This window comes from Canis aureus, chromosome 4 (genome assembly GCF_053574225.1).
Source record: "Canis aureus isolate CA01 chromosome 4, VMU_Caureus_v.1.0, whole genome shotgun sequence".
Taxonomy (NCBI): Eukaryota; Metazoa; Chordata; class Mammalia; order Carnivora; family Canidae; genus Canis; species Canis aureus.
The window spans coordinates 56,878,163-56,896,955 of NC_135614.1; the positions used below are offsets into that span (position 1 = coordinate 56,878,163).

General features: G+C 49.7%; 1 protein-coding gene and 1 long non-coding RNA gene across 8 annotated transcripts in view; one reads left to right on the forward strand and one right to left on the reverse strand.

Moving 5' to 3' along the window:
- The window catches only part of LARP1 (La ribonucleoprotein 1, translational regulator), an 84,612-nt gene that overhangs the window by 46,573 nt on the left and 19,246 nt on the right, over window positions 1-18,793 (reverse strand). For 2 of the 4 annotated variants that reach the window (XM_077895769.1, XM_077895767.1), the window contains exon 1: window positions 7,876-8,577. The exons of 1 other annotated variant lie outside the window; for it this stretch is intronic. In XM_077895769.1, coding sequence (XP_077751895.1) covers window positions 7,876-8,314 — 439 coding nt within the window. In that variant the 5' untranslated portion in view covers window positions 8,315-8,577. Of the gene's footprint in view, window positions 1-7,341; window positions 7,415-7,875; window positions 8,578-18,793 lie in introns of those variants that run through there. One more of the 4 variants, XM_077895771.1, reaches the window with a different exon arrangement.
- LOC144312762 (uncharacterized) overlaps window positions 9,095-18,793 on the forward strand; it is a 79,638-nt gene continuing 69,939 nt past the window's right edge. For all 4 annotated transcript variants that reach the window (XR_013378335.1, XR_013378332.1, XR_013378334.1 and 1 more), the window contains exons 1-2: window positions 9,095-10,230; window positions 12,448-12,601. This is a non-coding gene — a long non-coding RNA (uncharacterized LOC144312762). The remainder of the gene's footprint in view (window positions 10,231-12,447; window positions 12,602-18,793) is intronic.

Sequence of the window (18,793 nt, forward strand, 5' to 3'; positions counted from 1 at the left end):
CTTTTAAGATGTTCTCATGTGGCCAAAGTAATTTTTCAAAAGAAAAAATCTGACCATGCCACTCTCTCATTTAAAATCTTTTATGGCTTCTCACTGCTGTCCAGTTAAAATCATGATCTTTCTAAGTCATCTACACTATAGCCACAGGGAATTTACTCAATTCCCTGAACCCCTAGGGCCTTTGCTCCACCAAGAATGAGCTTTCTTTTCAGACTTTTTCTCAAAAGACTCTTACCCATCCTTCCCATTTCAAGTGATTTGTTACCCATTGCTTCCTCCACAAAGAATTCTCTGACCTAGGATTGAGTTGGATGCCTTTGATACACTCCTAGAGAACCCCATCCCTTTCTTATATGGTACCTTCCATAATGGACTGAGTGCATGTATTCCTTCCCAACACAGACTTTTGTTATCTACCGTGGCATTTTCTTTCTTTTTCTTAAAGAAACGATTTTATTCATGTATTTCATAAAAGACAGAGAGAGAGAGAGGCAGAGACATAAGCAGAGGGAGAAGCAGGATCCCCATGGTAAGCCCTATGTGGGATTCAACCCCTGGACTCCAGGATCACGTCCTTAGCTGAAGGCAGACGCTCAACCACTGAGCCACCCAGGCATCTCTACTGTGGTATTTTCTATGCCAAACTCACAATGTGCTGCGTGATGCTGTCAAAGTAAGAGATTCACCCATTCATTCATTAATTAAATGTTCACTGAACCACCTACTATGTGCCAGGCATATTGTAGATGCTGGGGATACAGCAGTAGCCAAATACTGAAGTCCCTGACTCAATGGTGATAAGAACTAAGAAGAAAAATGAAGGAGGCAGGTGGGATGGGGATACAGAGTACGGGATGGAGTCTTGCAATTTTATAGAGGGTGGTCTAGGGAGGCCTCTCCATCACAGTGTTCTTTAACAGGAACTTGAAGAATGTGACAGTGTGAGCCATGTGGCTATCTGAGGAAAGAGCATTCCAGAACCCAAACTCTGAAACAGAGTATACAACATACTCTAGGAGAGGCCAAGACCAATGTTGCTGGATGAGAAAAGCAGCGAAAGAGGTTAGAGCTTGGGGGGAATGGGTGGTATAGGGAGCCATACCAAGTGTAGATTACAGAATACTCTAAGGATTTGGGATTTTATTCCATGATGAGAGATCTTGAGGCAAGAGTGACAGGAGATCAGGTAGGAGCTGCTTCAGCAATCTGGATGAGAAGTAACCGTCTGTGGATTAGGCTGGTAAAAGAGGAGGTGGTAAAAACTGTCTAACTTTGTATCCAGTTTTTAGGAACCAAAATGATGTACTGGTAAATTATACATGAGGTAACAAGGATGACCCCAAGACTCTTAGTCCAAGCAATTAGAAGAGTAGTTGCTTACTAATTTCTGAGTCTCATTTTCCTCATCTTTGAAGCAGGGATAAAAAGACTACTCACTTAGCAGATTATATGGGCTAGAACACAGCAGGCACCCAGTAAGTGGTAACTATGGTATCACTATTAACTTATCTTGGGATCACCAGGAACTTAAATAAACTGGTGCATGTGAAAATGAGAGGAAAAACCATACAGAGCCCAGGTGGATCATTTATCCAGATGGCTCCTGGCCACAGTGGGACTTCAGCTTCCCCCAAGCAGCTTGCAACTTCATTTTAAAGCAGAGAAAAGGCTACTTTGAGTTACTGGAAAGCATGTCTGGAGGGTCAGGTGGTTATCACAAGTATGGACAATTATTACAAAGTGCCCTATAAACACCTTCTCCAATGGATGGGGTCATCTGAGTTTACTAATAGTATCTCATATTGAGATGGAGAAGCCCCTCACTACACAGGACAGATTTATATGGCTGGCTTTACAAAATTCATCAATAAAGGCCCATACTCCTCACATTCCACACCTACAGCTTTGCCAGTACAAAGGTGCAGCCAAAAGAAAGGTGCCACGTCAAGACTGTCCCCATGATTCTCAGAAAATCCCTCAGGGAGACATCCTAGGCTATCTGCCACAAGAAGTTGGCCAAATGGTTCTGGTAACTTCTGCAAATAGCGCTACTTGAAAATTAAGCTAACTCCTGATTATCCACCCTCATTTTAGAAAGTCATGAATAACCTGCCAGAAGGGGTCATTGAAACTACATATATCTGGCTTTGGAATGCATCTTCTGGAACATAAACCACTTATACCTGTGTGGGACATTTTAACTAATGAACGGTGCTACCTCATACTCACATTAATTTGATCCTCAAAACAACCTCAACATAGGGATTACTCCCATTCATAACTAAGAAAAAAGAGGTTAGCAAGCAAAGTCACCATGTGAGAGCAGAAGAGGTACTCTGCCAATGTTCTGATTCAAATCCTATCACCACCTATCGCTCTGCTCCCTCACCCTGCTCTTTCCTATGCTTTTATTAGGCAGGTTTTAAAACTTACTTCCTTTCATGAACCCCCAGCAAGGTAAGGCCATCCTCTCTCCTGACCACTCCCCACCAGGTAACTCTGGACCAGCCAGGGGTGTTTGTGAACCCAGAGTGAGGCACCTGTGAGCCCTCTGGAAGCCCCAACACCCTAATTACCCCCTTTGTAAGCTTGTCTTGGATTTTGCAAACAGGGGCACTCCCATCTGCCAAGCTCTCCATTTTAAAGAGGTTTCTGTGGTTTCAGGCCTGCTCCTCCTCCTCTCTCCGCCCGCCTCCCTTTGGGAGGGAATGAGTGCTGAGTAACAGCTCTAAAATGCTTACTCTAGCCTAGGTCCCACTGCAGACAGGGGGGTGGGTCGGCCAAGAGACTCTACCTCTCAGGAGGTTCAGGGTTTCAGACTGCAGAGACCATCCTATACCTCCCTAGTCCCCCAGCCTGTACCTCAGCCCTAATAGGCATACTTCTCTCTCCCAAGCAGGCACTTACTTCCCAGGGAAGTATAAAAAACTCCCCACCCAAAGTTGAGGGGGTTGCCAGCCTCCCCCATCTCCCCCTTAGGGGGTCCTAATTGTGTGCTTTCCTTAGAAGAGGAGAAACTAATTTGAACTGCAAGAAAACAGCTTTAAATTCTCATTTATGGAGGCTAACCTAGCAGTTCTTAGCCAAGGGTACACAATATAAACAGTAATGGAGCTCATCGCTCCTGACAAGTAATTCCTTACAATGATTTAAAGGGATCAGATTTCCTCAGTTGTCACCAAAACGTCTTCTTGAAACTGGTTCAAATCAGGATTCACACAAGATCCACACAATGCACTTTGACTGATGTCTCAACTCTCTTAAAAACTCATTTATTGATAATTTGTCCCACAGAACCTCTCACATTCAGAAACTAAAGGACTGCTACCTCATGGTCTATCAACTTGTTCCTCTATACCAACAGATCTAGGGCTCTATTAGGTTTGGGTTCAATTCTTTGGGGGGCTGGAGTGGGGGGGCAGTTTTCACAGGCAACGCTGTGTACTTTCTATCTAGGCGCCTCAAGGTGCATAATGTCTACTTGCTCCATAGTGTCTGATAGCACCTCAAGTGATCTGCCTAGGTTCCTAAAGCCAGAAGTCTCTCTAGGCTATCACAAAACTTGGATTCAAAACTGAGTTCTTAACGGCTGTGGCCAATAGGAAAAAGAAAAAAACATATAAAAAACTCTGTTTTGGTTTCTTTCTTTTGTGTGGGGGAGTGGGGCGGGGCTATTGAAAAACTTTTTTTTTCGATACCAAAAATACTCTGAACACATTTAGAGTTAATCTGATTCCCTCATTTTCAGATGAAGAAACAGAGGCAGAGGAAGCATGGGGACCACAACGCTGGTCACCAACAGAATCAAAAGTGGAATGAACATGCTTAATAACGGTGGTCATTTATTGTAAAAATTTTTAAATAGCAATCATTGGATAGGTAGCACTTATTAGAGTGGTCTGTGCCTGGCACTCTGCTAAGGGCTTCATAAACATTACCTTCTTTAATTCTCACAACCCTTGCAACAGTAACTCATTATTCTCCTTTAGGGATGAGAAAATGGTGGCTCAGAGAGGCTGAGTAATTCACCCAAGATCGCACAGCAAGTTAGAAGCAAAGCTCAATATATACAAATATTAAATCATTAGTTGCCAATCTGAAACTAATAATCAATTATACCTCAAAAAAAAAAAAAGGGCAGCAGTAGCAGCAAAAGAAACAAAGCTGGGACTCAAAATTGCAGACTGTAGGATTCTATAGCAGAGCTCCTGCTTCCCACTTCTCATGGTGGGGAAGAAGAGGCCAGGGTCTGAAGTAGCTCTGATGCTATACTGAAAACTGATACCCCAGATCCACACAGATGACCCACCCTCGTGCAACTAGGAGGAACCTGGGAAAGGGCCTAACCCTAGTTAGAAAAGTAGAGAAAGAGAGTAGAGGTTTGTTGTTTGGGGCCAGCTGGGTGGAGTGGAGGATCCCTGGGGTTGCCCTGGGTTAGCTGGGATTATAACTCTATTTTGTGCCATCAGTCAGCTGCACTTCAAAGGAACACACACAAAACATAAATACTCAAGTCTGAGACCCCGCCGGACTTCTCCTTAAAGTCAAGAAGACTATACATACCAAGCTTACTTTTCTTATTACGTGAAGTTAGAGGTCCCATGCAGCCAACCCACTGACTCCCCTGCTGGGGTGGGCAGCTTGTGGTGATGACATTCTCAGGTCTCAACCCACTGCACGTGCACTGGCCACACAAACTTTTAGCTCAGCCACGGCCGTTCCCCACAGCCCTTGAGAGTACACGTGCACTCTACCAAAAGTAGTTTTTATGAAACGCAAATAAACAAATTAAAAAATATTTTTAAAACAGTCATCACACCACATTCCGAAGCAAAAATAGCCAATTCCTTGGGTCAGCAACCTTTAAGATTATCCACAATATGTCCTTCCTGTCTGGGGTAAGGAGAACTCCATTTTGAGGAGATGGATCCCATATATTTCATGGAATACTGACAATCCCAGAAAAGGAAAAGTACTGCATATCCTCCACCACCAACCCCATCTTACAGGTGGAGAAGATGGCAACCCAGGAAAAGTCCTGGAAAGCCCTACAGTCTCCCAGACATGGTATAACAGCTACTACATGTCAAGCATTGGGATATCACCACAGTGAATGCTGACAACAACCCTATGAAGCAGATAAATCTTAATTTACTCCCTATTAGACAAATGGTTAAGTTACTTGCCCAAGGAGGCACAGCCAGCAAGTGGGAGAGCTGGCATTTGAGCGAATACTGTTTTAACCCCAGAACCTTTGCAGTGTATCGTTTCTCACCCTGCTTCTCTCATACTCAGTAGTTGTGGCTAGAATAAGGGAAAAAAAATTAAAGGTCTTCAAAATATTCTAGGAGAACGTAAGCCCTGACTTAAGAATGGGGGGTGGGGGGGAGATACTGGAAAACATCTTTTATTACTAGTTACTGCATGTGTCCCTTAAAGCACTAAAACACTAGCATCCGAGCCAAAAGGAGGGCTAAAAATAGGCATTTGCAGCAAGCTCTGGAAAGCTTTTAGCTTGCTTATGAGGCACTCATTTCTGTGGACTCCCAAAAACATATGCATCACAGAACACAAAAATTCCCAAGACCACACTGCCACTCCATTGGTGTCACATTTAAACTTGTCTAAGTTGCAAATAAAATCAGGACTTGAAAAACTGCCTTAGCAGTCGATGTAGACTCTCCAAAGAAAGGGCCACCAACTAACCTTACCAGACAGAGAGTTCAATCACAAAATTCTCCCTCAAAAAGCATCCAGGCCCTAATAACAGGCTTAAGCAAAGCAGCTACCGGATTAATTGAGAGTTAAGTCTGTCAAAGACTAGTCCAAAGGTTCAAAAACCAACGAGCAGACTAGACGCTTTCTTGCCTTAAGACTCCTGAAAAACAAAAACAGAGCAAAACTACTAGGCTCAGAATTTTGCTTTGGGCACTTAAAGCAAGTTGGCTTCTCCACTCCAGGGAAAGGCGAGATGCCAGCCAAGCTGTCTTCTTCCCACGATCAATAACCCCAGTGACGCACCCTATCAAGGGTGCACTGCACTTGCACAAAATGCCAGCTCAGGCACCCAATACCACCTGATGTCACGGCTGATTTAAAACCCACAAGGCAGGTTCACCATTAGCTAAGCAGCAGCAGCAGCCAGGGTGAGTAGCCCCATTTAAACTTCTGAGGAGTGCTCTCTCCTGGGGATGATTATACCCCTTTGAGTTTAAAGACGGGGGAAGGACCAAAGAGTGTTTTAAAGTTGATTTCCCTCCCTCTGTGGGTGGATCAGGAGGGATACGCAAGAAAATGGAGGTTTCGGCACTGCCCTTTGCATAAGAGGGTTCTGGAAGGCAAAGGGGGGAAGGGGAGAGGGCAGAAGGAAGAGAGAACACGGTCTGAGGTATCATTAGTAAACGTCAATGTCCCCTCCTCCAAATGAAGCAACCTTCAAAGAAATAAAAATTGCAACATGCTATTTTCAGAATTGGCTGTTCTGGTTTCCCTAGGACTACGAGTAGATTCTAATCCCCACCTCGAATGCGAAGGCCTTCATCAGCTCCCTCTTCAACCTCCACCAGTCCCCCTCGGCCAGCGGCTGCAGAAGGGGAGGAGTTCGGCCCCGCAGGCCCCCCGCTGTAGCCACAGGCCGGTTTCGCTCCGGATCCACTTCCAAAGGGAAGCCGAGCGCGCCCCCCGCCCAAGCCGGCCACCGAGGCCCGGCCGGCCTCCGGGTTCCGCACCGCCTTCCCCCGCCCGCCCGCCCCCGCGCTGACACGGCTCCGCGGCGATCTCCGAGGGCCCGGGGCCGCAGAGGCAGGGCGCGGGCAGCGCGGCGGCGGTCACATGCCGCTGCCCGCGCGGGGAGGCACCACGCTGTCCCGGCTGCGGAGGAATGCCGGGAAGGGGGGCCGCGCACACGCACCCCCGCGGCCCCCGCACACGCACCCCCCGCGCCGCCGCCGCCGCCGCCCGCACCCGCCTTCCACCCCGAACGCACAGGCCCAGCGGCCGCGAGCAGCCCGCGGGCCGGCGGCGCGGCGCATGGCGCCCAACTGTCACCCGCCCGCCCGGCGCGGCCACTCCCTCCCCCGCCGCCGCACGCCCCTCGGCGCGCCGCGTGCCCCCGGCCTCGCCGCCCATTTTCCGCCTCCCCCCGAGCGGGTCCCCCGCACGCCCGCCGCCCGGCCCCCGCTCGAGGCGGAAGGTCCCCGGGGCCGGGAAGGGAAACCACCGAACCCAGTGACACGTTGGGTTTCCTCTCCTCCTCCCCGTCCCCGTCCCCGACCCCTCGACCCGCCGCCCAAGGCGATCCTACCGCCTACGACCAGCCACCACACAACAAAACTTGCTAACTTTCCGAGCCCGAATCCGTGCGGCCGGTGCGAACGCCTCGCCGGAGCTCCGCCGCCCCTGACATATGCTCCTCAAACATTCACAACATGGGGCCGATCGCGGCGCTCCCGGGACGCGAGCGCGGGGCGGGGCGGGGCGGGCGGGCGGGCGGGCAGGGGGGCTTCCCGGGGAGGGTCCGGCCGGGCACCGTCCCCGACACCCACTCGCCGGGCCGGGGGGCCCGCACTGCCGCCCGCGCCCGCCGTCCCCCGGCCGGGTAGGCCCGCGCCACGCCGTTGCCCGCCGGCCGCCGAGGCCCGGGCGCTGGCCGCGGGCTCCCGGAGGCCGGGCCCCGGCGGGGCGGCTTCCCGAGCGAGCCGGGGGACGGGGCGCGGCGGCCCAGTTTAAACGGGAGGCAATGAAAAAGGAAGGAGAGAAAAAGGCCCGAGTCACGACGGCCGGCGGCGGACCCCCGGGCCCTCAAGGCCGCTGGGGGAGGGGACGCCCTCCTCCCCGGAAGAGGTCCCGGCCCGGGCGGCGAGCAGGCGGACCCACCTGGAGGGGACTGTCCGTTCACCGCGGCCAGCGCCGGCGGCAGCGCGTTCTTAGTCCACGGGTTCACCTTGGGCGGAGGCGCCTCCACGAAGTCCCGGCGCCCGGCGGCCGCCGCTCCGCCGGCGCCCAGCTCGCCGCCGCCCTCCTCCCCGTCGCTGACCGCCAGGCCCTCGGCGCCGGGCGGCGGCGGCGGCGGCGGCGGCCGCGGGCTCTCGCGCTCCGGCGGCCCGGTGCCCTCCTTGTGCGGCTTGGCGCAGAGCGGCCGCGGTCTCCGGGCGCCGCCGTCCGGCTCCCCCCCTCCGACGTCGTTCGCCCCGGGCTCGCCCTTGCCCTCGGCAGGCGGCGGCGGCGGCGGCTTCTTCCTCACCAGACCCCCGTGCTCTTCGGCCTGCAAGAGCGGGGCGCCCCCCGGCAGCAGCGGCTCCACCTGAGTGGCCATCTGCGCGCCCGCCCCCCCGGAGAAGCCGCCTCCCCCGCCGCGAACTTGGCTCTCAGGGCACCCGCGACGCCTTCCTCCGGGCCGCCGGGCCCCAGTCCCTGCGGAGAAGGGCCGGGGCTCCCGCTAGGCGCGGCTCCCCTCGCGGTCGGAGGCAGCCGCCGTGGGTCCGAGGCCCGCTGGCGGGCGGGGGGGGGAGGAAGGCCCCCCACTCTGCGGTCCAGGCCTCCTCGGCGCGCGGCCCCCCCCGCCCGTTCCTCGCTAGGCGCCCCCACCCCGAGCCCGGCAGGCTTCTCGTCCCGTCCCTCCCTCCCCCCCGCCGCCGGGGCGGCCCGGGCTTCCCGGCTCGGGGGCTGCAGCAATATGGACGGACGGGGGAGAGGCGCGGCGAGCCGAGGCGACCACGCGATCCGCGGCAGGCGGCGGGCGGGCGCGCGCCTCGCGACGCGGCGGGCGAGGGGAGGGGACGGCGCGGCGGGGGCGCGCCCGCCGAGGCCGGCCCTGGGCGGCGGGCGGCGGGCGGCGGGCGGGCGGCGGGCGGGCGGAGGCGGCGGGAGCGCGCGCGCACGGCCCCGCGGCCCCGCCCCCGCCCCCCGCCCCGCCCCGCCCCTCGCCTCCGAGGCCTCGGAGCGCCTCCCGGGCTGGGGGGTGAGGGGTGCTCCGACCGGACGGGGGCGAGCACGTGCCTGATGCAATTCGGGAGGGAGGGCGACGGGGGGGCGGGCGGAGAGCGGGGTGGGGGAAGGGGGGAGGTGTCTTAAAGGGCCCGCGCGTCGGAGCGCCCGCAGGTGGAGCACATGGGAACGGGCCACGCGGCCGAGCGGGCCTGCTCGCGCTCTCCAGGCTGGCTGCGCCCGACTCGGGAGTCGGAGCCATTAACGTCACCCCTGACTTACAGGGCGAAGGAGAGGGGTCCCTATCCACCTCGAGGACGCGCCGACGCTGCCGGCTCCCCGGCGCTCCGCGGGCCTGGCCCCTCCGGGGCCCCGCCTGGGTGACCTTGGGCGAGCCGCCCTCACCTCCGCGGGCCGCGCCGGGCTCCTCCCCGCGGGCCCTGGCCTGGACACTGCCCGCAGTCGGGTTCGACGCCCGGCCCGAAGGCAAGCCCTTAACCCTTGGGGACAAGGGTGCCTACAAAGTGGGGACGGAATTACCAACAGCCCCCCACCCCCCACCCGGCCAAGCCCCTGAAACCCAGTATTTATAAGGCAGGAAACGTCTTTTCTTTCAAGTGAATTTCGCTTTTCCTAAAGAATTGCTTTGGGCGGAGTTAAACCAGGGCTGGATTGGGACTCAGAGATCTGAGATTTTTATCCTGGCCCTGCCCCTTACAAACTATGCACCAGGTATCTCTCTCCTCCGTGGGCCTCAGTTTCTCTATCGTAAAATGAACCAGTGGTGTAGGACAGTGATTTCAAACTTCAGTGCACATTCAATAAATATTTACTAACCGCATAGGGTGGGGGCCTGCAGGGTTCTAGGAAACGGGGTTTGGCAATCAATCAGGCTAGCAAGTTCTCTGTCCTCACGGAATTTACACTCTAAGGTGGAGAAAGACCATAAACGAGGTGATAAACAAGTGCTTGTGTAGTATCTATGAAGACAGTAACTACTACAGTGGTAGGTTAGACTCGAGCAGCTCCTTTAGTATGGATGATGAAGGAAAACTTTGAATACAGATTCCAAATGTTTTAGAATTAAGTATGCCTGGTACAGGACCTAGAAAGTGTCTAAGAACCCCCGCCCCCCCCCCCCCCTTGGGTGCTTACCCATCAGATGGTCCTACAATTCACTGGGAGAATTCCTGGCCTCTTTGGCTGTGATCCTGCTTGCTCAAGACATAACAGCCTGGGATGTCGGCCATCTCCAAAGGCAAGGATCAGAACACAGGACCTGCTGGATACCGGAGGAGGCTTATGGTAAGCCTCTTGAAACTGCCCGGGAAACGAAGATGGTTGTAGGGTGGTTGTAACCATGACTACTGAGAACAGGCACTGTTGGGGACAGCCAGGCAATGTGATGTCTAGTCCCAGCTCTTCGATAACTTGCAACTCAGCCTCTACACCTTGGTGAGCATCCCTCTCTTCCCCTGGATACCATTTCCTGGTGGTGAAATGGGGGTAAATTATGCCTGACTTGCTTCTACCCTCTCAACTTTTGTGAGGAGTCAAGTGAGACATTGTTTGTCAAAATGCTGTGTAAATTGTAGAGACTGAGGCCAGTGCTTCAAAAGAGGTCCCGAGAAAGGTAATGATTACGGGAATCTCCATGAATTTTAGCAAGATTCTTCATAACCGCATTGTATGTGCTCTTAATCAGAAGGTACATTATTGCACCTTGCCACTCAAATGCACTACTTTTTATCCTACTTACTGATAAGTATTTCCTATAAGTTATTCACACTAGATCCTCTCTGAACTCTCCTAATAGGAGACGTCATGGTCATTGTTGGTCATTCTTTTCCATATTCCTGTAATTGGAGGTAGAAGCTAGAGGTACCCCCCTGCAACTTGTGAGGGGACCAGGAACTCCATGTGGACGAGTTACCTATACACACTGCCCAGCAGTCAAGCACCTCTAAGCCTGCTGTTTGGAGGTTGGAGGGGCCGTGGGATCTGCATACCCTGTTCCTGCTCTGTCCCAGAAAGAGGCTTCTAAACACCAGTGTGCCATTTTACAGATGGGCAAACAGGCCAGAGACAGTAAAGTAAAAGACTACAACTTAAACTGAGGCTCTCATCACTGGAAAAAGGAATCTTAACAATTACTCAATTTCCTTGTTTTGCAGATGAGAACAGTGAGGTTCAGAGAAGTGAAGTTACTTAACCAAGGTCACACAGCTAGTTCAGGGCAGAACCAGGTCTCACACCTGAATTTCTTGATCCTAAATCCAGTAGCTTTTTCTACATTAAATGATGCAATTGGGATTTGAGTTCAGGTCTTTAAAATTCCTGACCCACTGTGGCATTATATACTCAGTTCTAAATATTAATAATGACCAAAAACAATTAAGAGTAGCTACTTTTATTGAGTAGCTACTGTGTGCTAGGTTCTATGAGAAATACTTGATATTCATTATCTCATTGAATTCTCACAATAGCCCAATGAGATAGATATTAATTCTTGCCACAAATATCTTTTGAGTCCTGACTGTGCCTGGCATGGTGAGGCCTTGTGACTGTTCTCTTTACTCATAAAAGAAGGTCACTGAAGTTCAGAAAAGAAAGTAAGGTGGTTTGGGTGCCTGGGTGGCACAGTAAGTTAAGCATCCCACTCCTGATTTCCGCTCAGGTCGTGATCTCAGGGTCATGAGATGTGAGCCCTGAGTCAGGTCTCCGCTCAGCGCAGTCTGCTTGAGATTGTCTCTTCTTCTCCCTCTCGTGCGCGCTCTCTCTCTCTCTCTCTAATAAATCAATAAATCTTTAAAAAAGAAGGTAAGGTGGGTGCCTGGGGTCACAGGCAGCAGCTAAATATCAAAGTGACCTGTTTCAGGGCAGTTTAACTTCCTAGGCCTTGCTCTTACCACAGCACACTATAAGGCCTGCCTCTCTTCTTTCCATTGCCAAATCCTCAAGTTCTTACAGAGAGACAATCAAATACATGGGTCTGGGAAAAATGCTAAAATTGTTGAATCTTGTCTCCCCAAAATGTAAACTTCTGGGGTGGGGGGGTGGGGAAGAGGGGCAAGTAATTAAGCAATATGTGCCCTCAGGCTAAAAAAGAGGTAAAACAAGATTTGCTTTGGGCAGAAAGTGACAAGGATCAAACTAACTTGCCTATTGCCCAGGGCTTTGACACACACATGTTTAGAGACACAGGGATGGCTGGATGGCTCAGCAGTTGAGTGTCTGCCTTCAGCTCAGGACATTATCCCGGGGTCCCAGGATGGAGTCCCACATCAGGTTCCCCGCATGGAGCCTGCTTCTCCCTCTGCCTGTGTCTCTGCCTCTCTTTCTGTGTCTCTCATGAATAAATAAATAAAATCTTTTAAAAATCCCAAAAAAAAAACCACAAAAACCCAGAGACACAGAGTGAGAAAATCAAACTTAAAAAATAAAAATTATAAAGTGGGTCCAAATACCTATTTGTATTTAATTATGTGTTTGCTTGCTCTTGGTGCTCACAACTTCCTGAAGAGAGACAGAGGAAGCTGCCCCAGGGACCGGGGACTGAGGGACCAAGGGACCAAGGGACCAGAGAGCCCAGAGACCAGCCCATCTTTGGCTTTGCCGAATGACTTTGGACAGCCTCCCTACCTTCCTGGGCTTCCATTTCTCCATCCACAAAACGGTAAGCATAATACCTGCCTATCTGGCTTATGGATGTGCAAGGTACAGTTTTTACCAAATTTCATTCTTTTGTGGGGAGCATAGGTAAAAGGTGGTGTGGCGGTTCCTCGAGTTATCTGTGTTAGGAAGAAAAAGTTTAACACGTATAGGTGTACAGTGTTACTCCTCTTTCAGTTTGATTTTCCAAAGGAACTTGTGTTTCTGGAAGAACTTGGGTTGTGTACCTTATCTGCTGATATCCTGGGCTCCTGGGCAGGAGGCAGACACGGAGGAGTGGGTGGGGTTAGCAGGGGTGGGGCTTTGGCCAATACCTACTGTGCCAACCCCGGGGAGTGTTATTCCAAACTCTGAAAACTCTTGGGTCTTTTAGCACATGCCAAGAAATTTATTCAGTTCCTGGGAGGAGGCTCAGCCTAGACCTCTTCTTGTGAAGTCAGTGCAGACATCAATAGTTAAGTGGGGTGGGGGGTGGAGGAGTACTGGTTGTTCCCATAAAACCTGGTTAACCCCCAGAGCAACACTTTTGTGTAAGTACGATTATCCCCATTTTACAGATGAGGAAGTAGGCTCAGAGGCAGCCAAGCATCCCCCAGGGGCTTAGGAAACGGAAAGAATGGGTTTGTAATGAAGGTGGTCCGATGGAGAATTTAACTTCTAATACATCTGCCACCTTGGGTTAGAGCCAAGCCTCCTCATCCCAGCCTCTTCCTCTTCCATGCTACCATCTTTCCCCCAGCCCCGCTCCCCATCCTGGCATGCCTGCACTTCTCAAATGGTCTCATGATGAGCTTGCCCACTAATTGTTCTCCCCACTGCAATGCAGCCTACCACACTGCCTAAGCCAGTTCTCTGACTCTTTCCTGGACTTTGATGAGCCCTGCCTCTGCTTAAAATCTCCCTACTCACACCCCTCTCCTCTCCTGCCACCTCTACCACACCCTGTATTTTCCAGCAGCAGTGGACCACTCACTATTTCTTTCCTTCGGCAAATATTTATTAAGCACCCACGATGTGCCAGGTACTGCCCAGGCCCTGGACTTAGACAAATGAGCAAGATACACGTTTCCTATCTTCAGGAAGCTCCCTGAAGGCTTAACCCTGTGGGCCCCATTCTTTCCTGCCTCAATTCATGTAATTCCTCTCACTCTGACATTCCTGTTCAGAGCGAGGTCCTGAGTGCGAAATCCCAGCTTGACCATCTGGTGACTGTGTGAGCAAATATTTAACTTCTAAGCCTCAGTTTCCCCATCTGTAAATTGGAGATGATAATGAACTACTTATCCCCTAGAGCTTCAGTGATCTTTAAAGGAGATAATGTGTGTAATTGAATAGCACAATGCCTGCACATAGTATGTGGTAAGTAAGTATCACCTTTTGTTACTTTTATTATTGCCAGTAATATCATTTCCACTGGTCCAGAATTCTACTTGTCCTTCAAGGTTCAGCACAAAATGCCAAGTTCCTCACGAAATCTTATTTAATTTCCACAGCTGGAAGAGATTTCTCCCCACTCTTAACTCCTAATGGCAGTATTCTTAAAGCATATGGTATTTTTTATGTTATTTCTTCCTTCAGTTATGGTTACTTATGAGTAGACCTTTTCTTCCATCTAGCTTATGACATTTCTTGGAGTAGGGATAGCATTCCATTCTTCTTACTGTCCCTTATTGGATCCATCACTGGTGTCTCCCGCAAAGAAGGCCCTTAGTGTATTTTCTTGACAAAAAAAAATGAATGAATGAATGACTACAGGATCAGTCCCGATCACGTCAATGTTTTGGTAACCAGAGTGATGCTGTCAAGGGCCAAGTGCTAAATTTTATATATACTTAATATATAATATCTTTAATAAATATATTAATTATATATAACTATATAAATTATATATGTACTTTTAAATGATAAGATATAATATGAAAATTAAATGTGCTAACTTTAAGAAACTTTAAGAAACATATAAGGCCACACCCCAGAGGTAATCATCAGCAACATGTTGGTGTATTTTCTTCTAGTCTTTTTTCTATGTATGTTTTACCTAATTGAGATTGTATTGCAAATTCAGCAGGTTTATTTTTTGCTTTCCCACCTTGGCAGTGTATTATGAGCACTTTCTCCACATCACTGTAAATTCCCTTCACATAGTTAGTTGTATCATCTATTGAGCCCCTATGGTTTGCCACACTGCATTTCCCAAAGGGCTTTCGTGGGGAAGGACAGAGATGACTGTCCCCAGTTGGCAGCTAAAGAACCAAGACTCACAGAAGTTCAGTCAGTTGCTCCAGGATGCCAGGGCAGCAGAATCAAAATGAGAACCCAGGTCATGCCCCTTCCATTCCAGACCCCTCCAGCACCTCAGAGGAGACATGGCACAAATGGAAAATACAAACCCCCTGCCCCACCTGTGAGACAAACTCAGACAACCACATTCAATTATTCCAGGGTCTGGAAACATCCAAGTTCTTATGGAGACAGGTGGAAATTAGTAGCCAAAACAAAGGCAGAAGGCAATTTTCCTGGCAACATGACCATAATCAGTCACAAGTACTGAGCTCTCAGAACAGAAGGGCCCGGGATCCCTGGGTGGCGCAGCGTTTTGGCGCCTGCCTTTGGCCCAAGGCGCGATCCTGGAGACCCGGGATCGAATCCCACGTCCGGCTCCCTATATGGAGCCTGCTTCTCCCTCTGCCTGTGTCTCTGCCTCTCTCTCTCTCTCTCTCTCTGTGTGACTATCATGAATAAATAAATAAAATCTAAAAAAAAAAAAAGAAAAAAAAAAAAAAGGAACAGAAGGGCCCTGCTCTTAGAAACAATAAAGGGCAAGACATGTTCTCTGTCCCAGGGGAAAAAAAAAAAAAAAAAACTCCCTACACTAGCACAGTATTCTTGTCACAGACCACTTGCCTGTCCTTTACTTATAGCACAGGGGAAAAAAGTAAAGGGTTTGAGGTCAAAAGAGTTAAGTTCAGATTCAGGTTTGCCTACTTCCTAGCTGTGTGTTGTTGGGTAAGTTACTTCACTTCTCTGAGCTTTATTGTCTCCATCTATAAAATGGGGAAAGGAAAATACTTGCCTGAGAAAATTCATTATGCCTTTGAGAACAGTAAATGAACCAACATTTATGAAAGGGTAGGGTCTTATAGCTTTGCCACCTGCCAGCTCTGTAACCTTGGGCAATTTCCTTCATCTCTCTCTGCGTCAGTTTCCTCATCTGTAAAACGGAGATGATAACAGCACTTACCTTTAGGGTTATTGTGAGGATTAAGTGAGTAAATACATGCAAAGTGCTTAGAACAGTACCTGACAAATAGTACATACTGAATAAGTATTTGCTATTATTATCATTGGCATAGCATCAAGACAAACACTCTTCGAATCCCACACAAAAAAATGCAGAGCAAGTGTTACCCTAATCTTTAGATGAGGAAACCAACTCTCAGAAAGATGAAGTGTTCCTCTGGAGTCCTGATGCTAGTTGATGGCAGCCCCAGGACTTCTATAGATTCCAAATGCAATGTCTTCCCTCTCCAGATCACATTCTAGCTGTTGCAAGGGGTCAGCCTTCTGGCCAGTTTCAGCCCACAGGCATGTTTTGTTTGGCCCACACAGTATTTTCTTTTTAATTGAGTTTAGCTGTGATTAGATGGGCCCAGCACACACTAGTGAGTGTCAGATCATACCCTTCCTCTGGTGTTTGTTACTCCCAGCCAAGCAGCCAACTACCCTCATTGAGATCCTTGCACAGGTTGATACAATCCCAGTCACTAAACACATGGTATAGACAAATTCTGGAGATTAAAGATGAGGCAAGGAGGAGCACAGGCCAGAGGGACAGGGAAGAGGTAGTCAGGGAAGCCTTCCTGCAGGTGGCCATATGTATGTTAAAACTTAAAATTAGGGGCATCTGAGTAGCTCAGTCAGTTAAGCATCTGCCTTCAGGTCATGATCCCAGAGTCCTGGAATGAAGTCCCTCATTGGGCTCCCTGCTCAGCAGGGAGCCTACTTCTCCCTCTCCCTCTGCTCCTCTCCCTGCTCCTGTTTTTTTTTTCTCTCTCTCTCAAATAGATAAAATTAAAAAGAAAAAAACAAACAACAACTTAAAATTAGGGAGTGGGCTTTGTCCACCATGAAAGGGAAGGTATGGGGCAGGGCAGGTTGCTTTAGCATTTGGTGATCTTCAGGGATATTTGAGTTTTCCAGCCAATGCTTCCTTCCCCAGGCCTTTCTCTTGGCCGAGAAAAGAAGTAAGCTGCCCCTTATCTCAGATGAGGCTGTGTGACTAAGGAGGTCCAGAGTCAACATATATCAGCAGTGTTTGTTGATTAATTGATCTGTGCCATCATCCCTGAGTACTCAGCATCATGCAAGGCTCCTGGAGAGAGGTATGATCACATGAGCCCAAGTATTAACTAGGGCTCCTGCCTTCAGTGATAATAGCAAGCATAATAGTGATAATGGCAGGGTCTGTAGACAGGGTTTTTTTTGTTTGTTTGTTTAGGGTGGCACTTCCCAAGGTAAAGTCTCCAGAATGTGAATAGATAGACCACCAGGATGGAATCTGTTGAACCACTGGGTTTAACCAATGTTAAATAAATGTTTTACTGTGGGATAAATTAAATTTATATTTATATAAGTAAAATAAATATATAAATATATATAAATATATAAATAAAATAAATTAAATTTACTGTGGGCTTTTACCATTCATGGTGAATCTCTCAGAAAGAGAGCATTTCCCAAACTCATGTAATATAGAGCAAATCTGAGCCAGGTATTTGAGGAATCCCTTTGAGAAACATTGATTCCTTTTCTGCTGGGGTGGTATTGGACAAAGGCATGTAGAAAGAGGCCTGCCTCCCTGGCTGGCTCTCCTGCTACGTTCTATAGAACCTAGAAAAAGTCTCTTTTCTTCTCTGGAATTTAGTTTTCCCATTAAAAAAAAAAAGTCTGAATGTTCTGGAAGTTTCTTCCCATCCTCGCAGTCTTGATAGCAGTTTCTAACATTTCATACCTCTATGACAAAGAGGATGAGTGCTGGTCACAGGAATGAGGTGGGAAAAGTCTGTGGCAAGCTGATGAAGCTGCCTGACTGCGTGTCCCAGCAACAGTCACTGGATCAGAGAGGTTCACCAATTCCCAGAGGATCCCACAGCACTTGAGTTTCTAGATCTGTGACACATGGTAGGAAGAGGGAACCTCAAATAACATAAGTGACCTAATTACTTAATGTGGATAAAGTGCATAGAGATCACTAGATAAAGACGGGGAATAGCCAAGTTCATTTTGTGTGACTTGTACCGCCTGGTGTGTTTTGTGCCAGCCTCCCAGAGTGATGAGGCTCCCAGAGGGCACCTCAACCAAGAAAAGCAGGAACTATTATGGCATGCCTGCCATTCTCCTGCAAAAGACCCTTCAGTGACTCCATATTCCAACAGGAATAAATTCCAGACCTGTCACCTCAGCCCATAAGACCCCATGTGCTCCAGACTCCATCTACCTCTGACCCCCCAGCCCCTGCTCCTCTACCCTGTCCTTGCACTGTGCCAGCTTCTCAAAATGGAGCTCTCAGCAGCCTGGGGCCTCTAGGGCACAATTCCCATTGCCTAGAACACATGGTCCCCAACACACAAACACAAACACCATATACTTCTCATCCTCCAAGCCTCAGCTTAAAACAGTCCCCTTTCTCAGAGACACCTCCCTTGATCAACTTGGCTGAAATACTCCATGTTCTTCATAGCACAGATCGCAATCTCTGATTTTATGTGTTTATCTTCTTTTGCCAATTTTCTCCAATAATATATAAACCCCATGAGACTGGAGCTTGTGGCTATTTTGTTCATCCTTAATACCCAGTCCCAAGTACAGTGCTTCACACAGTAGGCGCTTAATATTTGGTTGAATGAATGCCGTGTGGCCTTTGGCAAGTCGCTTCCCCTCTCTGGGCTTTCATTTCTCCACGTGTGAAAAGCAGTGTTTGAATGAGGTGCTGTTGAGAGCCTCTGTAGCTCTGACTGTGGTTCTGTGACTAATATCTGGGCCCTGGGCCTGGGAGTGAGCCTGGTATGTTGCATTGCCACAGCACTGCACACAGCATGCTGATTTAATCAGGCGGCCGGCACCCTGTAATTTTGTGTTCTACTATCCCTCCTCCCCAGTCCCAGGACTGGGAACCATGCTGTCAGATTTCCAGGAT